Source organism: Leucoraja erinacea, chromosome 23, assembly GCF_028641065.1.
Source record: "Leucoraja erinacea ecotype New England chromosome 23, Leri_hhj_1, whole genome shotgun sequence".
In the NCBI taxonomy this organism is placed as follows: Eukaryota; Metazoa; Chordata; class Chondrichthyes; order Rajiformes; family Rajidae; genus Leucoraja; species Leucoraja erinaceus.
The window spans coordinates 25,348,473-25,361,500 of record NC_073399.1 but is presented as its reverse complement, the minus strand read 5'-3'; the positions used below and the strand labels follow the sequence as shown (position 1 = coordinate 25,361,500).

Sequence of the window (13,028 nt, the reverse complement as noted above, 5' to 3'; positions counted from 1 at the left end):
ATGCCCTCCATGCTCATCCCTATTCTCTCGATAGGCTGTTCACAGCAACTCTGTCTCTGTTCCAAATCTCCAATGACCATTTATATCCCTCCGTTATCACTTTTGCTAGGAATATATCACATTAGAACCCTTGGAGTTAGCTTAAAGTCCCTTTACCATATTAACTTGCAAAGCATCCATCATACTCTTCTTTTAGCTTTCTAATTTCTACTTTCTTAGAATCTTTTTTACATATGGCCTCAAAGGAAACTCCTCCAGCTCTACTGTCTATTTAAGACTTCATGCTGCCTATAGTTCCTATTGTAGATCTGCCCTCTTATTCCCTAACGAACAAGATGTCCAATTTCCCTTGAAAAACCAGGGCTCTCTTTCCAATTTTTACTGTTTCATCTTTCAAAGTCCCGAACAGGAACCTAAAGATTCTGTACTCTTAAAATTTCCCCTTTAAATGTCCTCCATTTCTCTTCTACATCTTTCCCATAAAACAAAATGTCCCAGTTCACTCCTTTTAAATCATCTCGCATCGCATCAAAGTTAGCCTTTCTCCAATCAAAAATCTCAACCCTAGGTCCAGTTCTGAGTTCGTTCTAAGGACCCTCTCCATATTATATTGAAAGACTAATGGTATTGTGATCACTGGACCCGAAGTTACCTCCCAACGCCTACCTCATGCCCCTTGCCCAGTCTATTCAATCTCATTTCCTAACAGGAGGTCCAGCACTGCCCCTCCTCTAGTAGGTACCTCTATGTATTGCTGCAAAAAAACTATCCTGCACAACATTTTACAAAACTCCAACCCATCCAGCCCATTTACAGAATGTGTTTCCCAGTCTATGTGTGGAAAGTTGAAATCTCCCACAATCACTACCTTTGGCTTACTACTATATCTCTATATCTCTCGTTCGCTTACATATTTGCTCTTCCAATTCTCGTCCCCGTTTGGCGGTCTATATATACACCCTATAAGTGTTGCTACACCTTTCCCACTTCTCAATTCCACCCAAATAGCCTCCCTAGATGAGCCCTCCAATCTATCCTGCCAAAGCACTGCTGTAATATCTTCCTTGACTAGCAATGCACCACCTCCACCTCTTGCCCCCTCCAATTCTATCACACCTGAAGCAAACGAAATCCTGGAATATTTAGTTTCCAATCACAGCCCTCCTGCAACCACGTTTCACTGCTCGCCACAACATCATCCTTCCAGGTGTCTATCCAGACTCTAAGCTCATCCACCTTTCTTACAATGCTCCTAGCATTAAAATATGCACATTTAAGAAAACCCCCGTCTCTTATTCTCTGTTTATTTTCTTTTTTTCCTTTCTCCTCTTGTGTCCGAGTGCTTCCCATTTCTGCTTCCTGCCTCCCATTCTGTCTACTACCTTTCGCTATTTGAGTCCCTCGCCCCAACCATTCTAGTTTAAAGTCTCCCCAGCTGCCTTTGCAAATTTCCCCGCTAGGATATTGGTCCCCCTCGGGTTCAAGTGCAACCCATCCTTTCTGTACAGGTCCCACCTTCCCCAAAAGAAGTCCCAATGATCCAGGAACTTGAATCCCTGCCCTCTGCACCAGTCTTTCAGCCACGCATTTATCCTCCACCTCGCTCCATTCCTACTCTTACTGTCGCGTGGCACAGGCAGTAATCCTGAGATTGTTACCTTTTTGGTCCTTTTTCTTAACTCTCCTCCCAACTCCCTAAATCCTCCCTTCAGGACCTCTTCCCTTTTTTTTCCTATGTCATTGGTACCTATATGTACCACGACCTCAGGCTCCTCTCCCTCTGATTTAAGGATATCTTGGATGTGTTGAGACACGTTCGAGACCTTGGCACCAGGGAGGCAGACCACCATCCTGGTCTCCCGACTGCATCCACAGAATCGCCTATCCAACCCCCTAACAATAGAGTCCCCAATTACTATTGCCCTCTTTTTTTCCCTAGCTTTTGGAGCAACAGGGCCGGTCTCTGTGCTGGAGGCCCGTCCGCTGTCACTACCCCCGGGTAGGCTGTCACCCCCATCCGTACTCAAACAGGAGTACTTATTTGCGAGGTGTACCGACATTGGAGTACTCACTCGTTCCTGCCTCTGCCCCTTGCCCTTCCTTAACGTGACCCACATGTCTCTCTCCCGTGGTTTTGGAGTGACCACCTCTCTATAACTCCCCTCTATGACCTCCTCACTCTCCCTGATCAGAGCGAGGTCATCGAGCTGCTGCTCCAGGATCCTAATACGGTCCCTTAGGAGCCCCATCTCGCTGCACCTGGTGCAGATGTGGACGTCTGGAGGGCCATCCGACACCATGACCTCCCACATCTGACATCCAGAACAGTATACTGCTCTGACTGTCATTCTCCCGCCTTACCCTGGATCTGATACCAGTATAATACAATAGAAACTGCTGGGAGAAATCAGCAGGTATCTGACTCACAACAGCTGCTCCCTCGTGACCTTTAAACTGCACCTTTATTATATAAACAAAAAGCACTGTACCTTTAGCCCACTGTACCCTTGGCTCACTGTACCTTTACTAAAGCACTGCACCTTTAACCCACTGTACCTTAACTAAAGCACTGCCCCTTTAACCAGAAAGCACAAATGCTAACCTGATGTTGCACCCAATCAGCTGCTTCCTCTAGTCTGCTTCCACCAATCAGCGGCTTCCACCAGAACCCTCACTATGGAGTGTGGAACGTTACGGATTTTGGTAAAAGCCCTGACCCTCCTCGACTGCTCTCCAACGGTCCTGGGCCTCTGTGAAAACAGGCCCCGCGCCCGATTTATATACTCACCACCCTGACCCTCCTCCACTGCTCACCAGCGGTCCTGGGCCTCTGTGAAAACAAGCCCCGCGCCCGATTTATATACTCACCGCCCTGACCCTCCTCCACTGCTCACCAACGGTCCTGGGCCTCTGTGAAAACAACCCTCCTCCACTGCTCACCAACGGTCCTGGGCCTCTGTGAAAACAAGCCCCGCGCCCGATTTATATACTCACCGCCCTGACCCTCCTCCACTGCTCACCAACGGTCCTGGGCAACGGTTATGGGTGATTTAGGTCACCCATTGTTATGACCTGCTTGAACAGCTGATGAAACAGATTCAATAACATTTTAGTCAGACTCATAAAGTCATACAACATGGAAACATGAATCGAACGCCCCACCTCTGCCTGTCCAAAATGTCCATGTTTGGCCCTTATCCCACTAAACCTCTCTTATCCATGGACCTGTCTTTTAAATGTTGTTATAGTACCTGCATCAACTAACTCCTCTGTCAGCTCATCTATCTATATATCTATAAAACTCTGTGCCTGATGACTGGCTGCCTTTCTGCCTTTTGATTCGTGCCCAATACTCGCAGATTTCCAGATGCTCAATTTCCCACATCTTTTCCATTTCGATGGAGATTTCGCTTTTCTTTCTAAGGATCCGCTCCTCATTACATTTCGTCGCCTTTAACTACACGTTTTTAATCAAATCCTTCTCCCCCCCACTCACTCATTTTGTCGCCTCCTGTTAGCCAGCGATCATAACGGTTGCTGGTGCCCGCATTTCAACCTCAAGAGACGCCATTTAATTCGGCCTTTCAAGGACGGCTTCAGTTCGAGGACCACGTCTCCCGTGCGGGCTTCGGGTAGGGAATGGCTACGGGCAGGGAACGGCTGCGTTGGGGGAGCAGACGGGTCTGCCATTGGTCTAGTACTATATAACTACAACCATCTGTGTGAAAAAGATACCCCTTGGGTTCTTACTAAATCTTTACTTGACTGGAACATATTTAAAAAGGGAACTGCGTGTATTTCTGAAAAGGAAGAACTTTCAGGCTTCCAGGAAGGAAGAAAGGAGTGGAACTAATTGAATAATCGTTCAAAGAGTCAACATGGTTACAAGGGGTTGAATGAACTTTTCCAGTATCATGTGATTTTAATGCCCCCCCCCCCATCACCTTTGTTCGCACCATGACACGCCTGTGATGAATGAATGCAACCCCCAAATAACAATATTTTATTCTTTTTCAGGAGAAGGACATGGTCAAACAGTTTGCTGAAGTCTCAACGTCAAACGATCAGCTGCTGAACCAGCTGGAGTTTGTGAGAAATGTTAAGCAAAAGGTAATGCAGGTGATATCTGCTGAGTCTTAGCACCTGGGGACTCATATTTACACACTGTTCATGGGCTTGATCCCTTCCTTGGTTCTGGTCCAATCCTCCTAACACTCTGGTACTCAATAGCCCAAGGTCCATCAAGATCCATAAATCACCACTTAACGAGCTATAGAGAATTGCATTCAAAGACCAGTGTCCTTCAGGCTTCTCAGTGCACTTTTCAATTCACAGTGTAGATTTGCATTTGGTATTTAGAGACAAGGAATCATTCAGCACAGAGACAGGCCCTTCGGCCCAACTTTATTTTAGACTTTACTTTATTGACGCAGTGTGGAAACAGGCCTTTGGCCCACTGAGTCCGCACTGACCAATGATCACCCCACACGCTAGCACTACCTTACATGCTAGTGACAATTTACAATATTTACCAAGGCCAATTAACATACAAACCTGAACGTCTTTGGAATGTGGGAGGAAACCGGAGCAGGGAGAAAACCTATGTGGTCACAGGGAGAAACCACAAACACTGTACAGGCAACTTCCAAGCCAACCAAGATGTCAATCCATTTACCCGAATTTGGCAAATACGCCTGTTTAAATGATGTTATGGTTTTTGATCTGTGTGCAGCACTATCCTATGAAGAACAATGAGTTGGCCACCGGATTACCTTTTTTTATTGTAACATTTGCTGCCTCAGACATTGATTAGAACTACCATGTGCCTGTGTTATGTTGTGGATATTATGTGAGAGGACAGGTGCTTCTTTGGTTTCATGTTTTATCTAGAGATTGGTATCTCCCTTAACGTAGCATTGGAGAAACTACATAGAGTACATCCTTGAGGTTCTGGAGTAGAAATTGAACCCATGACTCCATGACAGTGGTTTCCAGTAAACCAGGTCTGTTGTGGCTCCATGGTGACAATAAGAGGCCATCAAACTCAAATATTATTTTCATACATCACCATACCTGCTCCACATCCTTCCTGTAATGGGGGGCCAGAACTTTAAGCAATACTCCAAATGTGACCAAATCAAAGTCTTATAAAGCTGCATCATGACTTCCTGACTCTTGTACTCAATGCCTCCACCAATGAAGGCAAGCACACCATACATTTTCTTTACCACACTATCTCGTTGTGTTGCCACTTTCAGAAAGCTATGGACTTGGACCGCAAGTTCTCTCCGTACATTAATGCTGCTAAGGGTCTTTCGCTTGCTCGAATTAAGCTTCATCTGCCATTTCCCTGCCCATATCTGCCCTTTCCAGCATCTGCAGCTCCTTCTTGAACATTTCGCTGCCCATTTCTGCAGCTGATCTGTATTCGGCTGTATTCATTGACAGCCTTCCTAGCAGCCCGCAACCCTAGAAATCTTGGTGTCATCTTCAAAATGCAAATCATTTTTATATATCACAAAATACAGAGGTCCCAGCTCGGATCCCTTTGGTGCTCCACTAGTCTCAGACCTTCACCCTGAATAACACCCCTCTACCACAACCATAATGCCCTTTCCTTAGTAAGCCAGTTCTGAATTCATACAATCTAGTCACTGTGAATCCTGTGTATTTTAATCTTCTGAATCAGTTTACCAATGGTGACTTGATCAAATTACTCGATGATCCATGGTGATGCAGTTATCAGACTAGGCTTTGGTGTTGGATGGAACGGATTGTTGGGATAAATAACATGCAGTGCTGTAAACATTGATCCCTTATTATTATCTCTCCAAAGCACCAAGAAAGTCCAATAGAAGTGGTTATGCAACAGAATGTACAGTCATCACCTGGACTGTTTGCCAGCAGAGACAGCTACCAGCAACAAAACAACGACGAAGTAAAGAAGACAAAATTAATCGAAGCAACTCTTGAAGAGAAAACTAAAGTGCTGAAACTCCTGAAAACAAGTCGACCTGTGGATAAAACGGAAGAGAAAGAGGTGATTGAATATTACAGAGACCCCAAGGCAGAGGCCAACCTTTCCAACTTACGCAATGAGATCCATCAAGTGAGGAAACAAAGCCAGGAAACTCAGAGTAATGTAAATGCCACCAAACAGAAAATAAGTTTGCTGGAAGATGGTCAGAAGAATGCCAAAACTGGTCTGCTCACCAAGGAAGTGACACAAATTGAGAGAAGCCCTGCTTTAGATGCTGAAGCTGAAAATCTACGTAGTGAAATCAGTACCATGAGAAGGGAAAAGCAAAGAACTGTTAATGAGTGGGATCGTCTCACAAGAGAGGTCACCATTGTTGAGCAGAAACCATTCAAGATTAAAGAAAAGGTTGTTGTGGTTGAGAAAGTAAAGATTGAAAAGGACCCAACTTTGCAGAATGCTTCCAAAAGTTTAATGAATGAGATTGATGATGAGGGTCAGAAAAGGGAAGTGCTGATTGAAAAGATACGTATCATTCGAATTCAGATTGAGTCCCTGAAGAAACAATCTGGAAAGACTGATCCTAAGGTCATGATTAAGGAAATCAGGAAGATAGAAAATGATCCTCAACTTGAAAAGGACTTAGTCAGGCTCAGAAACCTTTGTGAGGATGATAGCCACAATAATAGTTTCCTTGAGAAAGAACTAAGTGAGCTGCAGAGGAAATACAGAATTATTGCTGACCAGAAACAAAAAATAGAAATAAAGGAAATAGTTAATGAGAATTTCCGTGTCCTGCCTGAAACTGAACAAGAGATTGCAAAATTAAAAAAAGAAATACGAGACACTACAAAGAGACGGGGCGATATAGAGATGGAAATCACCATTGCAAAAGGAGACTTGGAAGTCCTGAAAGATAGGAAACCTCAAATTCAGTATAAAGATATTACCCAAGAAGTTGTGAAGCTCCGTAAAAGTCCAGAAATGCTAAAAGAGATTGATCAACTCAAGCATAAGATCCCTCAAATGGAAGATGAGAATGGTGATATGCAGGAGAAGATTAAGAGGTTGAAAACTGAAAGAGATGAATGGCGGAAAGAACGTTCAAAGATTGAGACCAAAGTGGTGACCAAGGATATTGTAAAGTATGAGGATGACCCAATGCTGGATAAAGAAGTGACACGAATCCAAGCAATACTCCGTGAAGAATCGGAGAAGCGGAGGAATATAGAGGCAACAGTCTTTGACCTGCAGAATATGTACGCTCTGTTGCAGAGACAGAAGAATGAAGAGAAAATTGTTGTTCAGGAAATAGTTCGTTTAGAAAAAGATCCAAAACTTGCCAGGGAACATGATGACCTGGGCAACACCTTGGATGAAGAACGCAAGCAGAGACGCCTTCTGGAGACAGAAGTTCAGCATCTGAAAGCTCTGGTAGAGGAAAGAGAGAAAGAATTAAACCTTGATGAAGAAAAGGCTATTCACCAGGTGGTCAAAAATGATATGCAGAAAATCAAATTAACAATACATGGGAAAGGAAAAATTGCTCCATCAATAGAAGAGACTATTGTCACTGAAGAAATCCTCAAGGTGGAAAAAAATCCACATCTGGATAAAGCAGCTGGAACTCTACATCAGAATATAAAACAAGAAAGAAATAAAGCCAATAGTTTGGACAAAGATATTAAGAAACTTAAACTACAATTGGAGATTCTACACAAAGAAAAATCCCAAGAGAAACTTGTCTGCAAAGAGGTTATCCGAATAGAAAAAGATAAGGCCTTGGAGGAGGATCGCGCACGCACTCGGGACTTATTCAACAAAGAGAGGAATTTAAGGATGGATATAGAAGACGAGATAAGAAGGGTTAAAGACAAGCATATGAATTTCGAAGTTTCGAAGGCAACACAATCCCAGGAAGAATCTAATTTGAGAAATGCCAGAGATAATGCACTCCGTGAGAAGGCATCATTGGAGAATGATCTGAGGAAGCTGGAGTCTGAAAGAGAGCAAAAGACCTTTGTCCATAAAGAGGAGTACAAGCGCCTGAGTCAGCATCAGGTGAAAGCAAAACAAAGGAAGCAGGAGCTGGATGATAAACTGGCATGGATAGAGAAGGAGATCATGATGGGGAGAGACCAACTCCACGAGAAAGATTACAAAATCAGAGAGCTGTCCTCTCAGATCAACAGGGAAGAATCTCGTCAGCATGACGTCCAGATGAGGGAGACCAACCTGTCCACAAAGATTTCTATTGTAGATCCAAATACTGGAGAGGATTTGTCACCCTATGAGGCTTACAAGAGAAATATAATAGATCGGGAACAATACATCAAACTCCAGGAGATGGAATGTGACTGGGAGGAGATTTTCACCCATGGGATATCAGGAGAAAGCTCCGTCCTTCGTGACAAGAAAAGTGGGAAGCAATATTCTATTGAGGCTGCCTTGAAAGATGGAAGAATCACAAAGAATGAGCTGAAGAGTTATAGGGCAGGAAATATCCCAATATCTGAGTTTGCACTGCTGGTAGCAGATGAAAATAAGCCAACAGAAGTGCATGAAAGTTTTTTACAATCAAATCAAACACCATCCTATTCTAGCCTAAGCTATTCATCCTACAGAACTCACACTGAACGGGATCAGCAACCCATCGCTGGAGTGCATGATGATACCACCAACTCAAAGCTATCCCTCACAAATGCTTTGTACAAGAAACTAATAGAGCCCACCACTGCTCAAAGGCTATTAGAAGCACAGGCAGCCACAGGTGGAATCATCGATATCACCAACTGGGAAAGGCACTCAGTCCATAAAGCAATAGAGAGGCACCTGATTGACAAAATCAATGAGCAAAGGCTGGTCAATGCACAGAAGGCTTTCACTGGGTTAGAAGACCCCGTTACACATGAACGTCTTTCTGTCGGGGTGGCCCTTCAGAAGGGCTGGCTACCACGTGATAGTGGCCGCCAGTATCTGGAAGCTCAATATCTTACTGGTGGCCTGGTGGACCCCAATCACTCTGGCCGAGTATCAATCACGGATGCCCTCCAGTCAAAGATGATAGATAACAACACTGCCAGGGGCCTGCGTGAAGAATCCAACTATGTAAAGGATCTTGTTGATCCCAACACTAATGAGAGAGTCCATTACAAAGAACTAATGAGGCGCTGCAAGAGGGATGAGTTTTCCGGCCTCCTGTTTCTCCCGGTCAAGTCGGACCCCACTGCAATTTCAAGCAATCAGTCACCAAACCGCTTCACTAACAAATATTCTAGCTTGTATTAATCACTGCCGACAGATACCACTGAGTGTTAAACTAATATCACCTGCAACTGATTCACCAAACTTCCTCTTATTAATGTTTGAAATTATATTACCTATCTCTTTGTTTTTTTCACCATGGGTTTAAGGCCATTCCATTCATCTCTTTTTGTAGTTGAAGGTTTATAGAAAGGGAAATTTTAATGCTATCATTCTCTGTCTGCAACATTTCTATAATAACTGTGTGGAGAATTGTAACGTGCATGATATGAAACATTAGTTTACTCTGCGCCACAAAGAATTCATTGCGGCATCAAATAATTTCATTAATAAACAAGTATATGAATAAGTCTTGAGTCTTGTTCTATTCAATCAAAGGTTTAAAGTAACTATTTATTTCAGAACCAAAAGTTATTTAAAGCCAGAGGTTTAAAATGCATTTATCACATGACATCACAGGCCATTACTTTCTTTATGTTGGTGTTTTGGAGAGAATTGGCAAAGCTAGCATTTATTTCTCATCATTTATGTCTCATGACCTTTATGGCAGAGATAGATTCTTGATTAGTACAGGTTATAGGGAGAAGGCTGGAGAATAGTGGTTAGGAGGAACAGATAGATCAGCCATGATTGAATAGCGGAGTAGACTTGATGGGCTGAATGGCCTAATTCTACTCCAATTTCTTATGACTTTTTCCGAAATTGCCTTTGAGAAGATGGTGTAACTGTTGTAGTCCACCAGGTAAAAGGGATCCAATATACCATTGGGGAGTGAAGGACTGGTGATATATTTCCAAATCAAGATAATGTACAATTTGAAGGGGATCCTGGCGGTGATGGTGTCGGGGGGGGGGGTGCTGCGGAGTCACTCACACATTAACTGCCCCTCATACACACACTAACCACCCCCCTTGATATATTAATATTATTCATTGGCTCCTTTTACCCTATCCACTGATGCATAGCCCCCAACTGGCAGGCACATCTAGTGAGGGAGGGGGGGGGGGGGGGGGTAGAGAAAGAGAGAAGGCAGAGAGAGAGCAGGCAGAGATAGAGAGGGGCAGAGACAGAGAGGGGGGGGGGAGAAGGGAGGGAGGGAGAGAGAGAGAAGGGGGGAGTGGGGTAGAGAGGGGGGGGGGGGGGGGAAAGAGGGGGTGAGAGGGAGAGCATGGGGGGGCAAGAGGGGGGCAGAGAGGGAGTGGGAGGTTGCGGTCAGAGGAGGGCTGTTCCCGAATGCAATAACCCCTCGCTCCCGGCTGCAAAACGCACCAGTCCCTTACCCATTGGGAGGGGGGGTAGAGAGGGTGGTGGTAGAGTTTGAGGGGTTTAGGGGAGGGCACGTCATCAGAGGGGAGTGCAGGTTCCCGAACCTCGCTCCTAGCTGCAGGCTGGGGGGGAAGGTGGAGGTCACTCGCAGAGCAAGAAGACAGCGGGCGATGTGACTCACAGCGCGTGAACACGAGTAGCCATTGTGACGTCATTACGTCATCAGCCAAAGCCAGCGGTTTTTTCAGGTGAGACAATTTTGAACTCCATCAGATAAAACTCTACAAGAATATGTATACATTTTAAGGTAAGTGCAACATTTTTTGGAGCAGATGTGGACACACACACACACACACACACACACACGATCAGACTTTTAATAGGGGTGGAAGATTGCAACCTTGACGTGGTCCGCCCTGTTTCGACTAATGCAATCAACTCGACGTGCACAAATGGAAGATCAAATAGAACTAGTTGTCCAACAACTTTTGGCTGTGCACGCCACACGAAAGAAGAAGACTTTTAATAGTAGACAAAGTGGGACCCGTTGGGTCGCATCTTCTCAACGTGCGGTTGCAGGGGGAGGGGGCGGCCTGCAGCATCACTCACACGCACACAAACCAACCACTCACACAAACCAACCACTCACACACGCACACTAACCACCTCCCACACACACACCCCCATTGATATTATATTAATATTACTCATTAACTCCTTTTACCCCATCCCCTGGGGGGAAGGAGGGGGGGGGGGGGGAGTGGGGGGTGGGAAAGCCTCGTCTCCATGAGATGTCGAGTTCTCAGAGCCCTGGTTAAATGCGGGGGCCATGGATGGTAAAGTCTGTGAAAACGGCCCCATCAGAGACTGAGGCCTTGCATCCTCGGCGCTTATGACACACAGGCTCTGTCACGCTGGCTGTTCCCCCACTGCTTTTAGCCCGAGGGCGAAGGAAAAACGCAAGAGCCGGGCACCAGCTGTTGGGAAAAATATTGCCGTTTTTCCGAGCAGAGCCGTGATGGTCGCTGGCCAGCAGGAGGTGACAAAATGAGCGAGTGGGGGGAGGGAAAGGATTTTATTAAAAAATGTGTTCATAAAAATGTCCAAATGTTTTGAGGAGTGCATTAGTGAATGTAAAAATGAATTTGCTGGCGAAATGGAAAAAATCTCGGAGTTTTTGTATGTGGTTTTGGCGGATCAAGGAATCAAAGGCGAAATCTGACACCTACTAATACACACACACACACACACACACACACACTAGATGGATAGATAGATGGATAGATGTAATTTCAGTAATACTCCAATTTAAGGTAACCCTTTCTCCTATCTATGCTGGGCCTCGTAGACAGATCCATCTTCCCCCTTTAACCTCAAATCAAGCTGATTTACACCTCTCCCTCCTCACACTCCTAATGGATCGCCTTCCAATGCTCAACTCTCCCCTTCCTCTGATGTTCCCATCTGCCACTGCCCCTCCACCTTCCTTTCCTCCCACATTTCAGAATCTGCAGTCTTTTGTCCTTCACCCGTCACCTCCAAGCCTCAGTGCAATCTCCACCCTTCCCTGTGCCACGTGACCCTTATCTGCATCCACCTATTGCTTGCTAGCTTTGCTCCCACTCTTCTCCCTTTTTATACTGGCAACCTCCTCTATTCTTGCAGTCTACATCAAAGATCTCAACCCAAAATGTCGACTGTCCATTTCCATCCACAGATGCTGTCAGACCTGCTGAGTTCCCACATCATCTCCCCTTCTTTGGCTATTCCAGCATTTGCAGTCTCTTGAGCCTCAACTTTTACAAGACGGATAACATGAAGATGCATAACATTCCACAGCAACATTTCGCTGCTCTCTCTTGAGCTTGGACTTCTGTCTATGTGGAGATCACAATCATGTTGATGCTTGGCTTGCCTGAAGGGTCTTCCCAAGTGGATGCAGTAGATTCCTGTTACATCTTCCAATTTGCTTCTCAGTACAGCGTCAGACGACTTTTCTGGGATTTGCCAGTGTTGCCCTTGAAGGGATATCAATAATAAACCAGATCTTTCTTCACCAAGAAAGGTTTTCACACCCTCAGTCCTGGGGGCTGAGGTTTACGTTTTCCCTTCCTAACCACACCCGTGCACTCTCCAGATGGAGAGGCTGAGTGCCGAGCAATGACAGTTACCCGAGTACCCGAATCGTGAACGAAGAAGCCATAGATCTCCATATGATCAGTCTCTGCCTCGTGTAATAATCCAGAGGCCTTCAAGAATATGCCAAACGGATGAACAGACTTTATCACCTCAGGTAATTGTTTCTCCAGCTCCTACCCGCATTTCCAATGGATCAAGAATGAACCACTACTGGTTGTCCAACATAGGGATCTACCTTCACTTGGGTTTGACAGACTGCAGCAATTTGAACATAAAGGGCAGCACTCTCTAGGTTACCAGCTTAACCCTGCCTACTCATGACCACTTTGGAGTCGACCGTTTAACATGGGCCGGGGTCACCCCTTCCCCACGGCAGCCACGG

At 45.2% G+C, this 13,028-nt stretch overlaps 1 protein-coding gene across 1 annotated transcript in view; it reads left to right on the top strand.

The window, feature by feature from the left end:
• Positions 1-9,590, top strand: part of evpla (envoplakin a) — a 76,359-nt gene extending 66,769 nt beyond the window's left edge. Inside the window, exons 22-23 of the mRNA XM_055653979.1 lie at positions 4,002-4,110; positions 5,837-9,590. Of these exons, the coding sequence (XP_055509954.1) occupies positions 4,002-4,110; positions 5,837-9,265 (3,538 nt within the window). The 3' untranslated portion in view covers positions 9,266-9,590. The remainder of the gene's footprint in view (positions 1-4,001; positions 4,111-5,836) is intronic.
• Positions 9,591-13,028: the final 3,438 nt, after the last annotated feature.